This window comes from Callospermophilus lateralis, chromosome 4 (assembly GCF_048772815.1).
Source record: "Callospermophilus lateralis isolate mCalLat2 chromosome 4, mCalLat2.hap1, whole genome shotgun sequence".
NCBI classification, from domain to species: Eukaryota; Metazoa; Chordata; class Mammalia; order Rodentia; family Sciuridae; genus Callospermophilus; species Callospermophilus lateralis.
The window spans coordinates 132,388,970-132,416,161 of record NC_135308.1 but is presented as its reverse complement, the minus strand read 5'-3'; the positions used below and the strand labels follow the sequence as shown (position 1 = coordinate 132,416,161).

The 27,192-nt window shown below is 33.5% G+C and overlaps 1 protein-coding gene across 2 annotated transcripts in view; it reads right to left on the bottom strand.

Moving 5' to 3' along the window:
• The window catches only part of Tmtc2 (transmembrane O-mannosyltransferase targeting cadherins 2), a 375,266-nt gene that overhangs the window by 108,096 nt on the left and 239,978 nt on the right, over positions 1-27,192 (bottom strand). For both annotated transcript variants that reach the window (XM_076854913.1, XM_076854914.1), the window contains exons 5-8: positions 20,458-20,543; positions 19,845-20,029; positions 18,645-18,723; positions 3,018-3,139 (exon numbers count right to left, since the gene is read on the bottom strand). In XM_076854913.1, coding sequence (XP_076711028.1) covers positions 3,018-3,139; positions 18,645-18,723; positions 19,845-20,029; positions 20,458-20,543 — 472 coding nt within the window. The remainder of the gene's footprint in view (positions 1-3,017; positions 3,140-18,644; positions 18,724-19,844; positions 20,030-20,457; positions 20,544-27,192) is intronic.

The window sequence follows — 27,192 nt, the reverse complement described above, 5'->3', positions numbered from 1 at the left end:
ATTAGTATTTAAAGGCAAAGTCTAAAAATAAGTTTTAAAAAGGGGTAGAGGAGACATGGTAACTTATTTTTAAGAATCACCAATCAGTGCCATCAGGCATACCAAGGGGAAAAAAATTCCACTTAAAATTATTTAATATAGATTGAAAATCAGTGACACATTCAGAAAACCTTGAGGTTGGATTTAATTCTATTTTTTAATTGTTAAGTAACTTTTGGGGAATGTTGCTCAAATCCTTGAAGCTCAGTTTCTTCATTTATAGAAAGGAGATAATATTTGCTAAAGGTTGTCAAGATTCTGTGGAATAACAAGTCAAGCACAGGAATTCACGAGATGCACATCTCTTCTATGTCCCCTCCCCTTCAAGCATTTCTGAAGATGACTCTGTGTCTACTCTCTCAGTACATCACTCTCATCCCTGCCTGGCATGGAGTGATAAATCTAAATAAATATGTCAAATAAATTAAGGAACTGAGGATGTCAGACTAGGGATAAACAAGTATTTTAAAAAGCCTTGTACCTAACTCTTCAACATCTTAAAAAGACAAGACAGTGAAATGCCACATACTAAAGAAATAAAACGATCAGTAAAGACTTACTCCCTGTCCTGTGCCCAGTGTCAAAAGACAGACACAGATTTATGTGTGCTATTCAATTTGGAAGTGCTAATGTTGATGATACTCAGAGCAATGTGAAAGGAACTTCAGAGAAGGGGAAAATATATATATATATATAAATAACTGCTTGAGAGAGACAGGCAAGACTTCACAGAGGAAATAAAATTTCAACAGGCAGAGAAAGGAAAAGGACATTTTTGGCAGAGGAATAAAAAAAAGGATATGATATATAGAATGTTCCAAGGCATTCTGGGAAACCCAAATCCCTTTGAACTTTTCTAAATACTATAAATATTACATGAATTCTTATAGAAGATCTTGTAAAAAAGTATATTGAGTGAATCTGACTATAATAAAAGTACTAATAATCATTTTTCTCTAATTTGTCTAATAAAAAAATATAATTCTTATATAAAAACCCTACTCTACAGTACAAATTTACTATAGCTACAAGTCCATTTTACATAGTTTGCTTTTGGTTACTTTTGACCAAAGGGTAAAACGCACAACAATTCCATTTCTATTCTTCTTCTGTTAAGACTAGAAGCCAATTCCATTTCATACTACATTTAAAACATACAGAAGTCAAATGTGTGGCATTTTCCACCTTGTCAATGTCATGTTAGGTTAATGGCATATTACCAGGCTAAAAAACCCATAATTAGACCCCCCCCCCTGAAAAAATCCACTGGGATCAGATATTTGCCAAATCTTTAATTTACAAAGAAACTATTAAAGATGGTTGTGGAGTTTTGGCCTTGTTAGTTTAAGCCATTCCATAATGGAGTTTGTATTTCATTTAATCAGCAATTTGGAAACTATAAAACTCTTAGAGGGGGGAAAAATTAAAAATTTGGATTGTAATACATGAGTCTTTCCTTCTCTTCCATATGTTTCTGTAAAGTAAAACTTTTAAATCTTGTGTATTTTTTTAAAACTTATAAAAAGAAGAAAGCAGCCTTTAAATTTATACTTTTGGTATAGGAAACTTAAAATATTCGGCCTTGAAAAAAAAAGACACATGGTTTCTATATCCAGTACCATGGTCTAGGCATATTCAGAATTAGAATTATGTATATTAATCCTTCAATTTTTTTTTTCATTTCCAACATTTTTTGGGGGGTTGAATCCAGAAATCTGTAACTTATAGTTATTTTTGAAGGTGACCATTTAGCAATTTAATTTAAAATATTCCCATTTTCATTCCAAAACAAAAGCTTAGATAGTAGGAAAAACAAAAAGTATAGGAATTCTTATATTAAATTGTGTGAAACATTATCCCATCAGGATGGGTACCAGGAATGATTTCCATAAGGTACAACAATTATTTTTGTAAGGGATTAAACAAGATATATTAGGATGCTCTAAACAGAAACAGCAATTTGTACCTTTCAAATCTGAGTTGTGATCTCCTATTCTTCTTCTGTTCCTTCTGGGACTTCCACAGTGATTTCTTTCACAATGTCTTTTTTCATACTTTTTATTTCCTATTTTTTTCTGTTTATGTTATCATATTTTTATTTCTAAAAGCTCTTTCTTTCTTTTTTGGTATTTGAATTTTTTCAGAGCATCCTGTTTAACGATATGCTATGGTACCATCTCTAAAAGGTTTCTTCAAGTTAGCTTCACCGAATAATTTGTTTTAGTTCCTATCTTTGAATTCACTTTGGATTCACCTTCCTGACCATTTGCTCTCTGTTTATCTAATATGCACTTATTTTTATTAACCTGGAGAGATCAGGTGAATACAGATATTAGGAATAAACTCTAATTCTACTACTTAGCTGTGTGAGTTTAGAAAGCTTAATTTTTTTAACCGTCCCCTATTGTGTAAAATAAAGACATGAAAATTACTTTTAAATACATAAAATTACCAGTTTTGTATCTCACAATGGTAGAATATCAGCAATTTCTTGTGCTTCATCTAACACCAGTTTCACAAAACTGAGCCCTTAGAGAGTGTTTGTCACAGTGGGTGGCCAACTGGTATCCTCCACTTGTCTTATAGAAGATTTTATTAGATGGAATTCCAACACTTATGAAGTTTTATATGATGATGGTCATTTGAAATAATCAGATTTAGCTCTAATTACAACCAATTTAGGGCTAAGGTTGGTTTGTAGAACATAATATTTATGCATATATTGCAGTTAGGACAAAGTCATTATGTAATCACATATATGGAGTTCTCCATTTAGTTTTTTTCCATTAAATCACATGTCAGATCTCATCTAGGCCAAATACTGGATAATAAATATTCTATAATTTCCGTACAGGGTTCTAATAATATCACTGTTGTTAAGTCCTAACCTGAGTTAACAGATTTAGAACCACTACCTCAAAAGACATCTATCCAGATACACATGGAGAAAACCAAGAGTGAGGAAGGTAGTTACTCACTGTTAGAGCTAGCAGTTTCCCATAGGTGAGATGGGCAGGGATGTGGTCAGTCTTGGATTTCAGTGATTCCATATACCAATGCTCTGCTTCTGGGAGCTTGCTTAATCGCATGTATGCTTCACCTGGAAAAAGAATTCTGAAGATCAAACTGAGGTTTCAGGTTCTAGTGAGCTACTGAACAGCAGGATGACTACAGATAACATCTCAATAAATGAGAAAAAAGGAAATTGAATGTTTTAAAAATAAATAAATAATAAATGTTCGTGGAGTGAGATATGTTTAATCTGATTTCAACATTATATGACGCAGCACACGTGGTACCACATAAATATGTACAATCTTAAGGTTGTTTATGTATCAGTTAAAATAAATTTAAATTTATAATGAAAGTTATATAAAAAAAAAAAAACTGGACACCAGGCTTTTCAACAGCATTTGCAATATCACTACCACCACCACCACCACCATCATTATCATGTTTACATTCTATGGGATTTCAGATACTATGGCAAGTACTTTCATTCATTTTCTCATTTGATTTCCAAATAAGTCATTATGACTTTAATTTAATAAATGAAAAACTTTGTGATTGGAAAATTAAGTGAAACAGCTATTGCTAAAAATTTGGTAAGTAGTATAGCTTTGATTTTTAACCTAGTGACATCTGATTCTTAAGCACAGGTCCTTTGTCACTATTTGTTTTTTCAGACACAAGCTGGTTCTTCCTTCTGTACACTTATTCTTTTTTGTTCACATTTATTCATTCGTTCATTCTTTTGGAAGTTCAAGTATTTACTGAATAGCTACTAAGTGGAGAACCCTACATAGGGACTACAGGAAAGAGGTGTGACATCCTACCCTCCAAGGTAATATAACCATGTTAAGAAAAGGTTGAAAATGTGTGGGATTAAACAATGGTGTTAGGTTTCAACTTTTTTCAGAATATTTGCATATGTAAATAATGTCAATTTACAAAAATTATAATATTACAATAATTATAGACTTGTAAATAATTATTATGTCAATATGTAAATAAAATTTACCAGTTTCATTTGGAAAATCCAATGAATGCATGACAATTAAGCATGCTCAGCTTTAATCCTGTATAAAGCTACTCTGGGGACTTGTAGTCATTGGTTATTACTTTCAAGTTATACAAATTTTAGCCACAAAACTTATTAGCATTTCAATAACAACCAAGCAGGAGAAAAATATGGAAATAAAGCCAAAAGAGTACCATCTGATTGGTTATTGTCATTCCCCTTTCCCTCTTAATAGAGTATGGAGGGATATTCAACTTATAGAAAAAGTTATATTTTAATGTGACTAGTATATTTAAGTATTGTAGTTTAATAAATATTAGAAATGTAGATGCTATTCAGTTTCTGACACCAGGAAATAGCTTAGTAACCTATTATTTCCCAAAGAGACCTTTATAGCTTAACCAATCATAATCATTATAGTCTTTTCCACTAGAAGCACAGAACCCTTTGCTAATGTATTACCGACATTGGCTGTCACTTTTTTGCTTCAAAGAAGAACTCTCTACCTTTTGAAAAGTCACATTTTTTTTTTATTAGCACAGTAACTGTCAGTACAAATACGTCTGATCAATTAAATTAGTTTGAGTCTCCTGACCTTTTAAATGCCCTATGCTTGGCTGGTTAGTTTAAAAAAAAAGAAAGAAAGAAAGAAGAGAAAAAGAATAAAGAAAAACATTGATGACAAATAATGTATAATATGAACAAAAATGCATGTATCTACTCAAACATATATATTTTTATTTATTTCTCAGAACAGTCTGTAAACTACACCATCATAAAAAGAGAGGTGAAAACATGTTTGGTTGTCAAATGATGACAATAGTAGTTCTACATTAATAGCAAATGATGACAGTAGTAGTTCTACATTAAGTGTGAACTATGAATTGGAGTACCGAGTTACAAGTGGCAATGTCCTACTTATGTGTAACCACTCTTCCTATTCTACACATATGGACATGCAGAACTTGTTCTCTCAGCCTCATTAGAAGCTTTAACACATTACTCCATCATCCCACTAATCAACTGTTCACAGTGTAACATGAAACCTATTTTCAAACTCTGTATTAGTTGCTTTATATATGCATCTCACTGGTTATTAAGAAATGCCATTATCTGGAATTTAGAGATGAAAAAGATGACCAGCAGAGTGACTATGTAACAAAAAATCATAAACATGCTAAGTGGTAAAGCTGCAATTTAAACCCAGGACAACCTGTCCTCAACACATTGCTTTAACTAGATGGTGGAGGATAATCACAAATAGTCCAACTTCTCAGCTCAGGTGAAAATGATACTCTTACTCATAGAAAATTGTTTTCTAGCTGTAATACATTGGCCATCAGATTCATTTCACTCTGCCTTGGGCTTATCTATTGAATTAAAAGAATAAGGAAGAGCAATAGTAACCCAGGGATGACCTTTAAAAATGCTTCCTACACATATGTTATTCAATTCTTAAGAGGAAAATATGTGGAATATAAGACATAAATTGTTTTTATGGGTAATCTGCACACACGTGCACACAGATGTCCATAAATGTGAAAATAAAATCAAGATACAAAACCTGAAATGCAAAAAAATAAATCAGGGATAAATGGATGTGTTAAAAAGGCAACTCATTAAAGATTTTAGCAACAAATAATACAAGAACAAGTACTTGCTATGTTGCTAGCACTGGCAAGGTAGAACTTCACATTTCTCATTTATAATCTACAATAATGACTAACATATCCATTTTATGAAGGGAGAGGAAGGTTATACAATGAGGAGTGACTTGCACAGGGACAATAATGCCATCCTAAAAGGACCAAATGGCTCTAAAGCCATGATGTTTTCCTATTGTGTCAAGCTGCCTGACACATGCTCATTATTTATTGGCTACCTACAGACATCTTAAATATATTATCTTTCTATCTTTACATTATCCATATACTGTAATTAACATCAGTCTCATATTATAAATGAGGTAAATGTGACTCACTGAGCTTAACCGATTTGCTCAAAATCAAAAACAAGCAAATGCCAAATTCAGAATTCATATTAAGAGTTTTCTCTGGCACTTTCCACTACATCATGCTATACAAATGACAACAAAAGTGCCATAAATGGATGTACTTTTAAAAGGGAGGTATATAATATGTCAAGCTTGATTGTATTATTAAAACCGTAAAAACTCCCATAAAGGCAATAGCCACAGGAAAAGAAATTTCAGTAAATTCAATAAGGGAGAAAATAATAAGAAAGATAGTTGGTCAGGAATAGGGTGGGGAAAAGAGGGTTAAGTTATCTTCTCTTGTACAGTAACTTTTTTAAAATTTACAATAACAGAAAAAAATGTTTATAATACCCAGGGGCAAAGAAGCAATGATGACTATTTTTCCTTCCCATCCTGAAAAAAAAATGACATAATAGAGGTCCTTTCATAAGAATGAGAAGATTTGCTGTGCGATGATATAGCGATCAGGTTCATCACCCAGATTTATTTCCAATTCACTCACAGACAAAAGGGATTTGGATGTCTCTAGGCTGGCTTCAGGCAGATGTAAACCAGTTTCAGATGTAGAACAAATAATGTCACTCTTCCTCCCTAAAAAGCCCCATGTCAAATAACCCAGGCAAAGGCTAACTCCTCAAGGAAAAAATACTGGGTTATTGATGATGTAATAGTCTAGATCTCACTGTTTCTTATGTTTCAAATTACTGGACAGCTCCTACTTAGATATAAAGAACAGAGCATGTATTCAGATATTAAAATTCAGTATAGATTTTGTTTTGTTAAACTTTTGTCATTACCTTTATCAAAACTACCCCTTTCACAACTTCTAAAGTAATTGTTTAGAAATTAAAGAAATTGTTACAAATGCTTTTGTAAAAAACAATTCTTGTTACCTTTCCTACAAATTTAAGTGAACTGTCATGAATAATACATTAGTAGCAATAAAGATAATTATTTTCTTCATGGCACTTACAATTTAGTGAAAAAGAAAGAAATTTTCAGTGTATCCCAGATATAATTTTAGATGTACTCAAAATAATTTTCTAAATATTTATTACTCAGGAATTTCACTGAATCTGTGTAACTAGACCAAGTCTTGATTATTCCTTTTTATTATATTTATACTTGTCTTTTAATTATAAACATCTCACCTTCTTATTGTAGAAATTCTAAAAGATCACAATTTCATAAAAATTGAATAAATTATATCACCCATAGCTAGGCAATGACAAAATTTTTTCTTTCCCAAGAATTCTATTTACATTTAAAAAAAATTACTTACTAAAATATTTTGCCACCTTTAAGTACTTAAGTTTCTTCTCACACTCTGTTATTTTAAATAAGACTGTGAAAGATTTCCAAAATTTCATTTTTTCATTCAGGATCAGTATTTATTCATTTGTATATTCAAATTACCCTACCAAATTTTCATGTACCAGTTGTACCTACTTCATCAATTATAGTCTTGTTGTATAACTTTTTAAAACACATCTTTTTGTATAACCTTAGAATAAATATATATAATATATTGTAATATATATAAGGCTGGAATTCTTGGACTGTTTTCTCTTCCTGTATTTCAACCCAAGTTCAGATGCCTTTGGGTCCAATGAGTCCTCAAAATACAATTGAGGGGCTGTGGACATAGCTCAGTTGGTAGAGTACTTGCCTCACATGTGCAAGGCCCTGGGTTCAATCCCAGCACCAACACATACACAAACACACACAGACACACACACACACACAAAAAAACAGAACAATAAAATTGATAATCACATTATGTATCAATTAGTATTTAGATCTTACATTTTAGAAAATTTCTTGTCTATCTGATAGGGATATGAATTCTCTTCTAATTACATAGTTTCATTATTAAATCAGCTACTTATTCCATATGAAATATTTTGCCTTATGGTAGGAGGCCAGATTCTAATTTTATTCTTATCTAGACATTTAATTATCCCAGATTAACTTTTATAAGGATTTCATTCCCTCATAAATATTAACTCACATTTATTATCTACAAAAGCCTTACATGAGTTTTGATCTGTTTCTAGGGCTTCTTCGTATTATTTGTCTGATTTCCTGTTCTTATCTCTCTACAACATTGTTCTAATCGCTCTAACTTCTTTTTATATTTCAAAATCCAGGAGAGCAAATCTCATCCATCATTCTTTAAATCTTCTTGGCTCTAGTTTCCTTTAAATCTATGAAGGAAACTTTAGAAACTTTTATTCAAGTTTTTGATAACATTCCTTTTGGAATATGTATTGCTATTACATTAAAATCTATGAATATATTTGATAAAGGGATCTTTTACAAAATAGAGCTTCCCCATTGAAATTAGTATTCAATTCTTCATTTAGTCAAATGCCCCTCACCCTTTTATCTACCGATAGGATCCACTCCAGCAATTACATTCGTCTGATTCCAACTAGACTATGACATACACAGAATCACACACAGAATTGTTCATCTCTTCTTGTCTTTTAACCTAAGTCCAGATGCCTTTGGCTCCAATGAGTTCTCAAAATACAATTGAGGGGCTGGGGACATAGCTCAGTTGGTAGAGTGCTTGCCTCACATGAGCAAGGCCCTGGGTTCGATCCCAGTACCAATACACACACACACACACACACACACACACACACACCAAAAAAAAAAAAAAAAAGGAACAATACAACTGATAATCACATTATGTATCAACTTGGATTTAGATCTTACATTTTTTCTAAGTAAGTTGTTAAAGAGCAATCCCCAAATAATACTTTTTTCTAGAATCTATAGTCAGATAGAAACATAAAACATCAAGGTGAATTATGTCAAGAGTTTAACTTGCTGTGATTTTAATTCTCACTTCTTATTTCCCAGTGTTAACACTGACATAGAAACATTAGGGAGTCTGGCTTTTGTTTTTAATGTATCTATGCCACAAACTTGCTGTAACTCTTAACAGTCAGATTTTATGACTCTCTTGTGTTTCAATCTTAATCTTTTCCTTGTGTTATTCTTACAAAATAACACAGTCCAGTTGCCCAGATAAAATGGTTCTGACTGGAAACCTCAATGACTATTGGGCAGAGCCATAAATAAATAAATAAAATATCCACACGATCACAAAAGAGGCCACTTCCTATCTGACAACAGACATTAACAATCAGAGCTTCTGAAATGAAGGGATTGAAGTAAAATGAAATATTTCCAAATCCTAAATTAAGAAGGGTTATGAAAAGGCTCAAAATGTAACACTTCAGTAAATTCTGTAGCATTAAATTTAAGGAGGAGCCTCTGAAGCTTGAGAATTAGGTTTAAGCCAAACAAAGGAAATGTAGGAAAAAAATGTGAATATGTGTTTCATTAAGTCAAAAATACTAATCATCAAGAAATAGACTAACTTCAATGAAAGTTAAAAGGATTCCTGGTTTCTAGTGTGAGGTTATATATAGGAAACATCTGATGTGCCATGAAAATTTAATTGGGAAAGAAGCCAGAGGCCTGTGTCAACATTTCTCTGCTTGTAACTGGGGATTCTGAAGTTCTCCAGTCTAATCAATTTTCTTTATATTTTCAAGGAAATAAATAACTAAAATGATCAATCCACCAATGTTGGAGCCAATTCTATTAGGTGCTCAGATCTTCCAAAACTTGGGAGTGAGAAACCTGAGTGTGTGAAACCTGTATGTGTGTGTGAAACCTGTGTGTGTGTGTGTGAAACCTGTGTGTGTGTGTGAAACCTGTGTGTGTGTGTGTGTTTTACCTTCATGTAAGGGTAGGTGAGGATTCTTTCCCGCAAATGTAATATTATACTGCTTAGATTTACAATATAGTAAATAAAGTAGCTTCACATCACTAGAATACTTAAGAAACACTAAAAACAAGCAAAGAAGTGTTAACTGTGTTTTTAAAAAGAAACAACGTTAGGATTAGAGGAAAGAAGAATGATTAAAAGTTAGGTTAGCCTGGAAAGAATTAATGAATAAACTGGGAGTCAGAGAAAAAGGAATCCAAACAGTTGCAAGACAATTGGAAGAGACCCTCCTGAGGGTCAGAAGAGTACAAGGGACGATTTTTCAGTTTTCCATTAACATTTCAAGGAATATATTCTCATGTGCATTCCTGAAATCAAGCAGCATGTCTCTATAATAGGCAATGAATAATTTATTTGCACTATAAATTGCTATTTTGGTGTTAATTCTAAGGCATATCAGAAAATTCAAAATTTATCTTCTTTATAATGAATACTTGAGAATAAGATTCTAAGAAAAAAATTCACAAAAATCCCATTTCCATAATTAACATGTTGGCAAAAACAACTTTCATTCTGGAATAAAACACTGCATGCTGTAGTCCATCTTTACGCGTTTTAAATAAGACAACGGTTTCTATCAATGTAGGTAAAATTTAAATAATAGCGCATTTGGAAAGTTATATGAGATTTTTATGTAGAAAACAATTCTTTCCTATGTATTAAGAATGACAGATCTAAATAAACACACAGTAAAGCATTCAGAATTAGTAATATATTTAGTTTCAAACTTCACTTTTTTACTCTTGTTGAGAATCAGAACACAATAATGCCTCAAAGTAAGGCTTTTTGGCTTGCTGAGTAGTTGAACTGAAGGAGATTGAAAAGAACTTCAGAAGCTAGATCTTTCTGACCTTTTCCCTGTGCTACTACCTTCTGCCTCCATCGAAATCAGAATTCCTCTTTCCTAGGGAGAGTCATAAAATTACAACTCTTTTCCCCTCAAAGCAAGCATTGACCTAGAAAGGTCTGTCTCTCCCTTCTCCCTTCATCCTCTAAGATGCTCATTCCACCAGGGTTCTGCCCCAAAGTCAGTGGCAGGAAGGAGTATCACACAGGAAGACCAAGATGATTCTGGACAGACAGGCTTTGCTGGGTTCCCCTTCAGTCTATGACCATTAGAGCACATCATTTTTTGTTCAAACGTATTTCTATACCATTGCCAACTTTTCCTTAAACCTAAGCCTAAAAATAATTTCTCCTGGGTCTTTGGATCTTCATTTCTGAAGACTCCAATTATATAAAACTTTGATTAAATAAATTGGCTGTACTTAAGGACCTCTCTCTCCTTTATAGGAGTATCAGGGGCAGCCATTTTAATGGGTGAGGAAAAGTACCACATCTTTCTGCCCCCACAGTTGTTGCCTATTCTAAATATGTATAACAAGAACTTCTCATTTCCTTGACATTAATTTTCAAGGTTATCCTTCACACACAATTTTCTTCTTTCACATGACCCTGTCCATTTAGCTAAGTGACATCAAAGCTGACATCTTTGAGAATGCCAGATTTTGCAATCTAGTTAATGAATTTCCCAGTTGTAACATAAAAATCACCTCAGTTTTCTAAATACAATCCAACACCAATTTACTACTGAATAAAACATTCACTCACGGCTATTGCCCAACAAAAGGTGAAAATATGTACATTTTCCCCATTTGTCTCTATTGAAGCCTCAAAAAACATTTTTTTTTTCAAACAGAACACAATGAAACAATTTGGGATTCAGAGAATAAGAAGGATATAATTAGGTATTAATTTGAGTGCATTCATTTCCTCATAATTCAATTTAAAAACAAAGTTTTTAGGCTTCAGTATTTCACTTTACCACAAAACTGGAAAAAGCATGAATTAATGTAACAGGTGGGCTTGTGTGGTTTTAATAGCAATGAAATATAATCAACTGTCTCATATCATATTTCCAGGAAAGTAAGCAACATTGAGACCTAGGCATGATCCTTTAGCAACCCCTCTATTGACATTCAAGTGTGCACACTCCCCGTAGGGACCATATATCTTCTGGCCCTGGGTTTAATTGAAACTTTAAACAAAATATATTACCTATTTAATGCAGCTGAACTGGATGCTGCCCTTTGTAGTATACAGACTAATGCTTAGCAATTAAGGTCTGAAACCGTACATAACATGGAATTTATACCAAGCGTGAATGGTATAAAGGAAGAAACTAAACCATGGCAATTTGATAATGAAAAATTAACTTTTAGGACAAAAATCTGTGATTTTGTTTTGTTCATAAAAGAAAATCATTATTTTTGATAAATAACTAAAAATTCACTATTTTCATCTTTTTGACTACTTATGAAGTGAATTTCTGAAATTTCTCAAATCTGTATTTTGTCTCTCAGTCCTGATGAACTTTATACATTTGGCTCGCATCTCCTGGTCTTTCTTTTCTGATGATGAAAAAATGAAAGTGAAATAAGTAGAATTATCTTAAAAATTAGAAGTTAATGTTCTTTTGGGAGTTGTATAGATTGCTGTCTAATCCACTTATACGGTCATACTGACATCTATAGGATTGGCTCAGGGTCGTCAGTAGTGCCAGTGGAAGCGATCATGGGAAAACTCACCAGACTCCAAATAGGGGAAGCAGGTGGTACAAGAAGCTTAACACTATTGGAGTGTTAATGCTTCCACACTCAAAAGATGTGAAGTTCAATCTCACAGTTAAAAACCATCTCATTCACAGTCAGCATGCTAAATGCCTGGAGCAATTCACTTAACTAGTCACAGAAGAACACAGTTAGAATGTATCCATCAGAGCAAAAAATCTAAATATCCTCACTCTAAAATGTATTCTGGTATATGGTAAGGTTGGAGACGCACGCACACACACAGACACGCACACACACAATAATCCATGAGAAATAATTGATTCAACTAAAACATACAGATGGCTGAAAGAGAAACACTTTTTTATACCCTTTCTACCAGCTGAACTGAGCACATAATGTACATATTTAGGTAGAGGTGAGATGAATTTACAAATAAGACTTTGCATTTTGTTTTCAGAAGGTACACTGGGAACCGCTTTTGTCAGTTCCTTCCATCAAAATAATAAAAAAACCTAATGATTCTTGGTTAGATATTTAACTCTTTATACAAGTTTCCTTCTCAAAATAGAATTCTATTTTTTTTTACCCCAAACATTGCTCTAATGAAAAAAAAAAAGTCATTTTTCCTTTCATTGTTTCTATATTCTCTATGAGCAGCCCAATACTATCAGAGAAAAACTCTGATAGCTAAAGAGCTACTTCAAAGAGGTAAAATTTAATCAAAAGATTTTGAGAGTATGAAAACATTTTTTCAATTTCAAATGTATGTAAGTAAAAGACTTGTTATCTGAAGGCTAATGGCAGAAAACATATTTTCCAATATTGGGCTGAGACTTAAAAGTAACAGGAGTATACATAAAACAAAACAAAACTAGAAATTATCAAAATAGTCAAAACTATGTTGAAAATAATGGCAAATAAACAATGGGCCATTGTTACACAATTCCTCTAGGGGAGATTACAAAAAAAAGAATGTATATTTCCCAAAGATGAATGCATAGTATTCATTATGTAGATTTCAGTGAACAGAAAAATATGAATATGTATGCCAATTGTGATAGTAGTATCACATTAAACTATTAAACCTGAATTCTTACATGTTTTGTATAGCCCAGTCAGCGCAGCACAGCCTACATAGCGATAGGCAAAATACTGTCTAGGTGAGAGTAGTAATTTTCCATTTCATTTGTAGGTATTTACTTACTAAGGGGAGACACTAAAGACCTTTGAGCTCTCAGAAAACTCCATGGGATCAGGAATCATATTGACTATATTTCCTACCACAATCTTCTCTCTACCACTCTCAAATTCAGCAATTGTGACTTTAAGAAAAATATTTTATTTACTCTCAGAAGTTATTCCAATCCGTGACTGTAGACTGCAGTGATGAGATAGTAACCCTAAATTCTCCATTACTCCATACAGATTATGCCCTTCAGTTGTCAAGATATATTACCAAGATAAAATGGTCTAAATTGCTTGTATAATTAAACCCAACAATTACTTTGCATTGAGAAGGACAAGTAATTTTATTTTAAATAATAAATAGATGCAAAAAGACCTTTGGGATTAGAAGAGCTCCAGCTGATAAGAATAATAGGAAGTTATAGCATAATTTTATTTCTTATAATCCTTTAGGATTATCAAGAGTAATGCTGAGTGAAGATAATAAGGGAAATAAACAATTAGAGAAAGAAGAAAACAATTAAGGGTGTTCAAAATTATCCTGCATTAAAAATTTTTAAATACACTGCCTATTTAATGCATTTGTGATGAACCACAATTTTGTAGATGGTTTACTTTTTATAATTAAACTGGGGGGGTTTATATTTTATTTTATTTTTTTTTACTCGTCATCAAATGTGTACAGAAAAGGTGTTCTGACATAGCAGAGAATATGCCAGTTTTTGTAACACAGAAGGGCTAAATAGAAAAGGCATTTGAATTTAAGTCAAGAAACTATACTTCTGGCTCAAACACAAACTGTAATTCTGAACAGACTGAATCAATTCTTTGGGTGTTAATTTCATATCTTGGAAAATGAGAGAGAGAATATTATGAGAATTTTTACGTATGAAATGTGTGTGATTCTGAAATACACTTAAAACTTGAGAAGAAAAGAGCAGAGACCAAAATTCAACCTGTGAAAAATATGTCACAGAAAAAAGGAAAAAAACCTTCAACCTAAACACGGCCGTTTCAATTTATAGGGAGAGCTCTATTAATGGAATTAAGAGAGCTGGCATTAGCTGAATATGCTGTTTGACTTTTTGTTTTAATATGGCTACTGATAAATGAAAGACTGACTGTGGTTGCTGATAGAAATACAGAAATGGGCCTGGAGAGAAAATACACAATTCCAGACAAGACAGAACTAAACAGAATCCCTATTGAACTTTGGTGATTGCAAGGCCATCGATATGACAAAAATCTTATCTATGGAGTAATTCTATTTACACTGCTTACTCCAAAATGGACTGACAGAGAAGACAATCATCCACTTTAGGAGCGTTAAGCCTCACATAAGTGAGGAAGGTCACTTTATAAAACACTTACCCAGGTCAGGCATTTGGGCCAATATGCTTTACCTTCATTATTTTAAGCAATTTTCAAACTGATACTATTATTACAGCTATCTTATCCATGAAGAAACTGAGACTTCCATTAAGTAGTCTGCCCAGAAATACTCAGCCAGAGAGTGTTACAGACAATTTGAACCTAGGCTGTCTAACTTCTGAGGCTCCCCCTCGATAGATCAACTCCTCCTGTTATCTGAGGAGAAAACTGTGGCACACAGAATTAAAGTGACAGAGCTGGCTAAGAACAATTTTAACATTTATCTTGTGACTTGGTTTCTTAATATTTCATGTTTTTCACATCCTACCGAGTATAAGAACCTAGGTAAAAGTTTAATATTTGCATATGAAGTAATATCTGTTTTATGTTATTTCTGTGTTTGCAATTCGCCTAAATTCTGGAAGAAAAGATACTCAATTGTTACTCAGATATCTTGGTCTTATAGAATCAAAGAGAATATTAAGAATATATCTCTAAATGTTGTTTACGTTTACTTGTGAACTACCACAATAAAATTAAATAAATGACCTTAAAATAATATATGAAAAATTGAAGTTGGGGAGGAAATTAATCAAACTTATTTTGTATTAATTCACAAGTGAGAAAAGTATGCTTATTTGGCGTACAGGATGAGTAAACTGGTGTGTATCATGTTGTCATGTAAGACATTTTTCAGAAAATGTTCAAAGGGAAGGAAAATAAAAAGGACCAGCATGTTTTTCAATAGTACTGTAGTGAGTTTAGTTTTTAAACTTATAATACCATGTAGGTTTGAATGTATTTTTTCACGCATATTATTATGCCTTTATTTTCTAAACTTTCTAAAAAAAAAAAAAGAAAGAAAAAAAGAGAATGGGGGAAAAAAATCCTTATGTTTGTATATATACATACAAGTGCTGAGGAGTGGTAGTCCTGAAGGGGTAAATAAATGAGACATGAAAATAAATGAATCCTTGCAGGCTATGTCTAGCCAGACATTGTAATCCATCACTGATCCCTAAAGGGCACTAATAATATGTAAATGTGTGAATTAGAAAACACATTCAAGGCTGTTGATAAACTTGATAGGATAATCAGCACATGCTGACAGACTAATGAAACTGATGAACTGATAGGGCAGCTTATCTCCAAGGCCATTTTTTCCTTGTCAAATGGAGGCTAATCAAAATGTATTAGGAGTTAAAGCAAACACTCGGGGGATTTAACCCATTTGATTAGGAGGTGAACTCACTTTCTGAGAAAATTATAGTTTCCTGAACCACTGAAACTATAAAACCTGATCAGCTGACAGATCTTCACATAAAATTAAACAGAAGTCAGCCACTATAATTATAGAAGAAATCTGGAATTTTAAATCATATGAGGATCCTCCTGTAGAAAATGGGTAGGGTGCTTTTCAAGTCTGGGCAAAGAGACCACCTCTCTCTAGAATGGAATATAAGACAAAGGAATAGGCAATAACCCTAGGGACACATTTATCTGTCGCTGCCTGTGTGAGCTTAGCACTTGTGAAATCATATGAGAGACAGATCCCAAAGTAACAGATGAATTTTCAATCCAATTTATTTACACGAAATAATTGAATGAATTTTCTGAAAACCATTAATTATGGTGAACACCTCCTCTTTCTATTAATAATAGAGATATCACATGAATCCTCCTCTTTCTATTAATAATAGAGACATCACAGTCTATCGATAAGGATCTCAGAGTCCTATCCTGATTTAAAGAAAGATGTCTAATTGAATCATAGAAGAAAATTAGAAATAAGGCCTTTCCAGTTAAAAACAGAATCATAAAGTAAAATTGCTATGCCTCTTTATACAAAGCTAAAGAAAGCAATCCCTTTAGAATTTATTTTGGTGTGAAAAATATCTGGCATTATTAAGATTGTTAAATTTTTGGATAAATCTGCACATTCTCAGCACACATTTTACATACATGGACCTTTCAGATGAATGGCAAAATCGTGGACAGTAAGAGGCACTCATTTAACTCATAAAAATTTAAGGGCTAAAGTACCTTTAATGACACTAGACTTTACCTCATGTAATCATATCAAAGAGGGAAAAGAACAATTAAGAAACATCCCACTGTCCTTTTTAACATGAACATTAAATCACTTTATAGTTGAATAGACAAACTACAGTGGGAATCCCAGAAACTGGGAATGGATTTATTAACCTTTCTTTCCAAATGACAATTTTTTTCCTGTTCACTGGAAAACAAACAAACAAACAAAAAACACTGAGTCCCATTTCATCTTTAACTGTTTCTAAATTTTACTACAGATGATGTTTTCTAGTTTGAGAGGGTTTGGGACTTTTTGTGCATGCACAAATTAGTCAAATCATAGGATTTCAAAGTGTTATATAATCCTGAAGGTCACAAAGTCTAATCTCATTTATTTTATATGCATAAGGAAGGCCTAGAAATAGTACAAGACTTAACAAAATTTAATAAAAAGGGAAGATGTGAGTTTGAAGTTTGTGTTTTTTGGGGAAAAAAACACAAGAAGTATTTGATTTGAGGACAAAAGTCCCTTCTATCTTGAAACAGTTATCAAAACATCCACAGGGTGCTTTAAATGTTGAGTATTCTGTTTCTGAAAGTCACATGCTGAGCAGGTGGTTTTCAGCTGTGCCTACCAGCCAACAGCTGTGCTAATACATTCCTACAGGAGGGTTGGGATTAATCGAAGGTAAAAGGCATTTTATTAGATTTCTAATTCTTGACCTCTTCTACCTAGAAAAATCCATGCCAGAGATTTATATACTGTCTACCTGACAAGATAATGAAGCTAATTACTCAACCTAGAAAAAGGGATAATTATAGGAACATACTTACGGTCTTCACATTCTTGTTCATTCTAAAATATTACATGAAAAAAACCTACTGAGATTCAAGGCCTGATCAATAAAAACAATATAAGTGGCTCAGTTACTCTCATCTTTTATGTACATCAAACCCCAGAATCTCTACATCATTGCAGATTTCTTTGTTGTTGTTTGTTTGAGGCAGTACTAGGGATTAAACCCAGGGGCATTGTACAACTGAGCTGTATGTCCAACACTTTTTATTTCTTATTTTGAGACAGGGTCTTGCCAAGTTGCCCAGGCTGGCCTAGAACTTGCAATCCTCCTCTCTCAGCCTCCAAGTAGCTGGGATCACAGGCATATACCACAGCACTCAGCATAGGTTTAGTTTTGAGAATCTTCTGATTATACAAATAACATAATAAAAATTATCATGAGTTTGATACATTTATTGAAATGAATATGTACTTTATTAATCCCTAAACATAACTGAAAATGTATACATATGTAGAAGGTACTGCTTCTTCATTTTCTAGATTCTAGCTAATGCTTGGTATGCAAATGATTTTAAGAGCCTCTTACAACAATTCTAGAAAGTGGCCAATGTGCTAGAATTGCTAATTTAATGCATTTATTTTGCTAATGTCAGAAAAAGTGTGCTGTCAGAATTTGAACATTACATCCCATTGTGAACAAAGTTTCCTTTGTTAGTACTAATAATATGATGCATTAGAATTCCATTTATCACAAGCCCAGATTCTAATTTCTCCACAGGTCACTGAAATGTCAATTAAAATATTAAAGTTTTACTTACCCATCATATTGTACAAGCTCTGTGGGGCAAACTGCCTTGGCATTTTCTGAATTGCTTCCTTGTATACACTCAGGGCTTCCTAATTTAAGAAGAAAAAAAAAAGAAAGAAAGAAAGAAAGAGAGATAAATCATCATTAAAGTACAGGGATAGTCACTGAAAACAAGATAATGACATTTCTCCAAAGTGAAAACTACCCATTGCTATTTCTAAATGGTTCACTAGAGGAAAATAATTGAGCTGTCCTTTGGTAGCTTACTACCTTTATTTCACAAATGAAAATGCTCAGCCTAGTGAAGAATGCTATATAAAAATTTAGTTTAACAAGGAATCGAATGTTAGCAATGTTCTTTTAATATAAATTTTCCAGTTCACACGATTAGTCAATAAAAAAGAAAAAAAAAGTCCATACTTGGAAGTTATTCATCAGACATAAAGTTCATAGTTACTTTAATTCAAGCAACCCAGTGGGATCTAAATAAAATATCAGCAAACAAATAAATCTTCCAACTACCGAGACTTGCTCAAATTATTAAATGCAATTAGTTTAAAAGTAGTACAGTTATATTGCAGTCTTTGTGAAAGAGTATCAGGGACAGGGTAGAGGACAGTTTGAAGAGAGGAAGAAGACAGGGGCATCAGGGTCACATGCAGACCTGCCTTCTGTGAGCAAGGGAGGATGAGGCTGTTTGCCTCCTAACAACACAGTTACATCACTTCTCCACCCATTAAAAGAACAATATAATTTGCCTTTATTTCATAATAGTTTTAAAAAGAACTAAAGAGAAACAGAATTTACATCAAGCCACTTCCTACTTGAAATACAAAAACAAATTATGAACTTATAAAAATTATAACACTGGTTATAGGGAAACAGTTCTGTTAACTGTTTCTGGGATCATAAAATCATCAATGAGCCAATAAGCTTGAGAAATAATGCATGTGATTTTTTTTTCCTCCAACAGTCACAAAATATATTAGCATCATTTTTTTCTGAGAAATTTACAGGAAATGAATGTGCAATGATTTTATTTGCAAAAGTTTTTTTTTTCCAAAGAAATTTGATCTCAAAATCCTTCGACTATGAATACTTATTAGTTTCTGAAGGACAGCAGTGGCCCTGTAAGGAGATGATGGATAGGAAACATGGAGCCTGGAACAGAACAGGGGGCAGGAAAAGGACAGACAGGTTGTGGCCAAACCTCATAGCGTCCTTGCTCATGATAGAGCTTTCCCAGGTTGTATAGACAGCTGGTAACGGAGCTCTTGTGTGCATGAGGGTCCTTCAGGTTTTCATCTGGGATCTCAGAACACTTCAGGAACGTACGCCGGGCTTCTTCTGTCTTTCCTTGATTCATTAGAATAATGCCTGTGTTTAAGTATGCAGCTGTGGCGGGAAAAATTAGAGAAGTGTTTGAGAAGATCGTCTACACTATGGATGAAATAGTTATCTTTGCTTCAGTTTAGCTTCCATGGATTATTTCTTATTAAAAATGATAAATATTTATGGAACAAATACATGGGTTAGATAATGGTAGTGGGAATCATAAGCATCATTAAAGTATACACAAAATAGTCTCTCCCTTCATAAAACTCCAAATATGATTGAGGTTAAAATCTAATTGAATAAATCATAATATTTCTGAAAGTGAAATTGAGAGAAATAAAATTATTAGAGATTTATCACTAGACTAGCAAGTACTCATGAAAAAAGGAGCACCAAGGGTTTTCTCTGTGAAGCTGTAAGTCATAAAGGTAATTTTCACAAATGGGAAAAAAGTATTTAAAACCACAAAAAAATTGAATATTACTTACAAGCCAGGGTGGGCCTGCTCCCAATGGCCAATTTATAATAATGTAGGGCTTCTGCAAATCTGCTGTTCTCCTGTAGAAGTAACCCTCTGCGGGAGGAAAACAGAAATTTGGAGATAGGACTATATTACTATATATAAAACTACAAATTTTTATTTTATATTCCAAAAATAAAAATGGTCAAGAGTGCAATAAAATGCTGACTTGGTATTATAAACAAAATTTAAAGTGAAGGAAATGATTCCTCAGGAGAAAAAAATACTGAATAGGTGTCTGTTGCATTTATGTTCCATTAGAAAGAATTGAATATTTTCAAAAGCCTGAACTTTCCCCTCTCTGGGCATCTCGTCCCCTGCACTAGAGTCACTGACCACCTGGATTTCTTCTAGGAGCATGCACACTTTCTCATCACTTAGGAAAGAAAACCTGTTTAAGACCATGATATATACATGGAAACATGAGATGTCTCCCTCGATAGCTGTTCAGTGGGAAATATTTGTCCATGACTCCCTGAAAGGAAAAAGGTAGTCTAGGTCAACAACAAAAAACAGTGTGAATTTATTCAGGTGCCATGAAGGAATAAAGGATAGAACTGGAGCCTACCTACATTGCTATTTTCTTGCTGTTTGGTCTTAGTCAAATACACTTGAATTGCAGAATACTGTTCAGGTTTCAATTCACTATGCTGAAACACATCTTTCTCTGTGAACCCTACGACTCCATAGGCCTCCCTAGGAGGCTCCTTAAATAATAGCCACATGTATTATCCTAGCTATTCCAGAGCTCACCTACATGACTGAAATGAAAATCAATCATAATCATTTCTATGATAATAAGATGTCAAGGATCTGAACTAAATCCAAAATGCTCTGACAGAAGGGTTTTGGCCTATCCCATTTTCTTATAATCAGTATGTATCTTATAGTTGGCATATCTACTGGGCCTGAGTATTCCTATTATTACTGCAAATTACACATCCAAATTGGCCACTAAGGAGACTTTTGAAAGGGTAGTACATGGAGATCTGAGAAAAAAAAGAATACTACTGATAAAGAACACCTTTTGTTGAGTATTGCTATGGTCAGGTATGGTTGGAGTTATTCTCCGAAGGGTGCGTGCACTAGGAACTTGGTCCTCTGTGTGGCAATGCTGGATGGTGAAAAGACCTTTCAGAGGTAAGCCTAATGGGAGGTGGATGGGTCATTCCACTCATGGAATCAGCAATCAGTTCTTGCAAGAATGCACTATTGTAAAAGAGTAAGACTGCCCCCCACCCAGCTCTGGCTTCTTGTCTCACCATCTGATCTCTCCCTCTTATGTGCTCCTGCAATTATGATGCTACCATGATGTGAAGCAGCTAGAGGAGCACATCCACAGCTGGTACCACCCTGTTTGGAATTCAAATATCTAGAAATGTGAAATAAAAGAAAATAAAAAAAAAATTTAAAAACCTTTTTCTAAGCTAATACAAGCATAAAATACTTAGCTTATTTATTTATTTATTTTAATTTATCTGGTACCAGGGATTAAACCCAAGGGCACTTAATCACTGAGCAAAATCCTCAGCCCTCTTTTATATTTGATCTTGCTGAGTGGCTTAGGGCCTCTCACTAAGTTGCTGAGGCTGGCTTTGAACTCGCCATCCTCCTGCCTCAGCAGCCCCCTCCTCCTCCAGTTCCTAGAATTATATGTGTGTGCCACTGTGCCTGGCCATACTCAGCTTATTTAATGAACATGTTGAGAAAATATTTGAAGAAAATCATTTTCAAATGCAAGAATGTTCATTTGCCTCATCAGCATATATTAACGTTATTATCTCTAATATTTGCAAAAGGTCATTTGACTAAATCAGAGAATTCTCAAACATGTTAAGATCACTTTCATGTAACATAAATGTACAGTTCTCTAAAAATTTTGAGCAACAATTAATTTGATCATAAAATGACTATGCTTTGCTATTAGATGCCCATTATAGTTTCTGAGAAGAAAAGGCAAAGCTTCCTCTAGTACTCTGATGTTCACAAAAACAGTTGTTTTAAAGGTGAGTAAAATTGAAAAAGAAACACATTTTTCAGAAATGGATACTATTCTTCATAACAATAATCATATGAACATAATGCTTTTCAGTTAACGAAGCTAATATCTGTAATTTTGTCTTTATTACTTCCTTTCAAATTTAGATAAAAAGGCTCTTCTCTTTGATAGAAGGCTAATAGCACCAGAGAAGAAATACCATCCAAATATTTTATTGTATTTTTTCTAGTTTTCCTTATGAATAAAGTCTATCAATGAGCTCCTAATTGTTCAATAACTTCAATATACTTCCCCATTACAACTTCCTTACTTTTAAACCTACAAAAAGGTTCACGAGACTCTTAGAGGGAAAGAAAATGTTCTACAATGTTTATTCATTCATGTTTATTCCTGTACTGCTTATCACTGTTCTTCCCTTTAAAGTCAGATTTCCTTTAAGAGTGTTCTATGGTGCATATATTTAATATGTCAAATCCCATTTAACCCTTCGATCCATTTTAGGCTCTATTCCCAGAATTCCTACTGAAATCTCACATCAAATTTCTACTGATAATCGAACCCCCCAAACAGTGGATTGATCAGAGTTGCCCACTCAATGAGACTGCTGAATCCATCTTCCATCCTAAATTCTATTTCCTTAGTTTTAGAAGACCACAGTCTCCCATGATCTGTTCCATTTTTTTTTAAATCCCATCCTTTGCAGAATAAGGAAGAAAGTGCCTCTTCACTCTTCCACTCCTTGAAAGTGTTTCAAAGAATTTTTCTCTATCTCTTCTCTAGAAAATAGTCTCTGCATGAAATTGTGCACAACTGTGGCTCATCTACGTGCTGACTACTCCCCGTGCTGAAGTAATGGACTCTCCCTGACATCCAGATCTGTTTGCAACAGTTGACTGAGCCAAGGCAATCTAAGGGGCTCACTGGAATTTCAAAGTCAACACATTCAAAAATTGAACAGTGTCTATGGCTCAAAAATAAATAACTAAATAGATAAAAGAAATAAAAAGAAAAGATCTTCTCAGTAATTAACACCACCATTTACCTCAGTAGCTTTAATCAGAAACCTGATTATCAATCTTGCTCCTTACTTGTTTGAACAATTATGTGTTTTGCAAAATCTCTGAAGCCCACTGATCCTTGTTTTCTAAGGCTCTTCACTCTGTCCCTCAAGGTTCATCTTTATGGCTTTGTCAGGGCCCTTTATCTTTTCTGCCACCTGAATAATTGCAATAGTCCACTAATTAGTCTACATAATTACATTTCTAAAGGGCAAATATGCTATTAGGCTAGACAGACTGAACATGAAAGGAATGGGCACAGATCTCTAACAATGTGCCTAAATCCCATAAACCCCTAAATGTACTGAGCCCCATGGGATGCTCAGTGCTGATATATTATATTCTATCACTTTCCAATTCATAAAAGATACACAGGAGGAAGTAATAAATAGTATTATAACCACACCTGGAGAATCCTGTCATGCCTGCCTTGTCTTGGGAGAACCCTAGTCATTTGCAGCAGCCAAGTTTCCGGATTACATAAAATGGGGTGCTTTGAAGTAGAGAGTATCTACCTATATAATCTGAATAAAGTTATCAATGAACTGAGACCAAGGTAGAAGGCTATGGTGGCAGGTTTCTCATGGGTAAGGATTGATTGGTATGGATGCCACAAATGTGAACAAGAAAGAGATGTGGTCACTATGGACACATAATTTCCTGGGGAAGAGGAATTTCCTAGTGTGGAAATTTGCTACAGTAAAGGACAGTGAAGCAAGTTTGTTACATCCCAGGAAAAGACAGGGGAAGGTTCACATAGCCCAAGTGACGTTGACAGAGGCTGTGTGACAGCATTATGAGTGTTGTCATCAGTCCAACATCACAGGGATGCAATAGAGGTTCAAGGAATTAACTAACTCTAGCTGTTATGGTTAAGAAGAAGAAAGCCAGAACTAGAACTGTTCCTGATACTAAATCCCATGCCCTATCTAAAGGAAGAGTAAAATAATAAATTCTAGATATATACACACTAAGTTAGGCTTTCTTTTGCTCTAAATCTCTCAAATTTTGTATAAGAATATCTTGTCTTAATACACTGAAAAGGAATCAAGTGTCATGTTGGCAGTTCATGATGAATTTGGGTCAATCCTAGCACTGTTCCACTAGGCTTCTGTTACTGCTATTTCTGCATCGATAGAACCTTCTCCTTATTATACTGAAGATATGATACAGAAATAGAAATCCTTTACATTTCAATAATAATAATAATTTAGCAGTTAAACATATTCAATAGTTGTAATATGTCAGGTAGTTTATACATAATAATTTCTTATTCAACAGCAATCTTATAAGGGGCAGGTCATTACTGGCTGATTTCACAGATGATAGATCCTGGGAAAGAAAAAATTAAATAAGAGGCAAAAGTTCACACATTACTGATAAGAAGTACATCGAAATCCAAGCCCAACAGTCTGGCTATAATTTAGGACCTGTATTTTAGCTGATTTGTAGCAAAAGATTTTTTTTTCTATGGCTGGTTAAATTGATGACATAGTTTGTTTGTATGTTGATCGTGACAACAAATTCATCTGGTTTGTTTAGATATTAAATAAATTTTAATAGACCATCAAACCAGAACCTGGTTAGAAATAATTTCATCCACATTATGCAAATGGTATATATTAATGTGACATCATAGTGCCCTTTGGGGAAAAACTGGAAAAAAAATCTTTTGATTTGTTTATAGGTGATAGGATTAATTTATATAACTGTGTATGTAGGAAGATACAGTATATCTTGTTTAAAGAAGATTTTATTTCTCACATTTCTCCTTCAGTGATTTGTCTTTCAGAATAGTCACTTAAATGACTATCAGTAAAAAAGACTAAAATTGGGAAAGAGGAAGAATAAAGGATTATCTTAGTAGAAAAATATATATATCTAAACATATGAGCCACAACTATTCATCTTAACACCTAAATTCTAGATTTTCACTTCAAGAAAAATAAACAAAATGTTCTCCCTTAAGTCCTTTTAATTTTTTTTAAATTTTGATTGTATGTTCTAGAAATTACCATCATGTGCATAAAATTTCTTTTCTTTGAGAAAGCATATCTTCACTTTTGTTATCCTTAACAATCATTTGTCTAAAATATCATTTTTTAAACAACAATAATCCAGACACTTGATTAATGAAAACCTGTCAAACTCATGTTAACTGTTGGTTAGACAGAGTTAAATGCAAAATTAAATGTATCAGGAATACAACTCTCTAGAAGATTCTAACCAGTCAGACAGATTAAAGAGATGTATTTACTTAGCACAGTGGTTTTCAACCAAGGATGATTTCTCACCCCACAGAGTATTTGGCAAATCTAGAGACATTTATTGTCACAACTGAGAATGCCACTGGCATCTCTGGGGTTAAGGACAGGGATACTGTTAAACATCTTACAAGGAACAGAACAGTTGCCCCTATGTGTCCACCACAGCAAAGAATAATCCGGTACAAACTCTTAACAGTACTGAAAAATTGAGAAAATGTGAGTGGCGTTTCATATTAACTAACTGCAATGCATTCCTTTAGAAAATAAGAACTTCATATCCCTGTCAATCACATATATGTATGATTCAGTGCATGCAGTATATAGAAAGCAATCTAAAAGGGTCATATTATTTTTCAATAAAAATCCAACCTATCCTTTTTATTGACTGTTTTCAGGAGAAAGGAAAGGAAAACAAAAAGTGAAATTTTCTGAGAATTGAGAAAGCATTCCCTTTTCTACCTCTGAAAAAACTGTCAGTGCCTCTTTATAATAAAATATACCTCTGCATAGAACTGTTACATCATTCCACAATGTGTACATCTGTCAAAACATTCATATGTACAATTACACTCTTCCCCCAGTGTCTGTGGGGGATTGGTTTCAGGACCCCTCTCAGATGCCCAAATCGTTGAATGCTCAAGTCCCTTACACATGTGAAACTTCCCAACAAAAATTAATTAAAACAAGTTAGAGTCATAATTGAACTTTACATCTATTCAAATTTCAAACTTGCTAATTTAGCTAATGACTTTAAGTGAGATTTTGTATATTTTAACTGAGAAATGGTACTACAAATACATTTCCTGTTTTTTTTTTCAAAATTTATGCTTAGTTTTAGGCAATATTTATAATAGTTAATGTTTAATATCAAATAGAAGTAATAATTAATAGCACGGCACACTCATAAAACACAAATGTAACCATATTTTGTTTGATGAAACATGCTCAAGGCAACATTTTCAAGTGAGTACAGTAGCACTTATTGGAATCAAACTCAAAGTCCTTTTTAGATAGAGACTATAAGGAAAATTAATGAGTTACTACTACTTGAATTAAGTAGTCATTAGTTGATTCATGAAATTATAGTAATTTTAGGTTTAAAGGGACACAACAAGAGTTTAGAAATTGTGTACCTAATGTGCATGAACCACTATGTTACGTATTGACAATGTAAAAAGAACCATGACAATCACATAACAAGGTTCTGTCGTGAAAAATTGTCCCATGAGATGAAAGTGCCAGTGTTCTAAGCAGCTCCTGGAATTGCCCACAAAGAAGACAAGTATGTCCTCCCTAACCTTTACTGTTGCCTACTGGCTATAAGGTGGAAGTCCTGTTTGGAGGACAGAAGAGGATAAGCTAAAATAAGCCCACAAAAT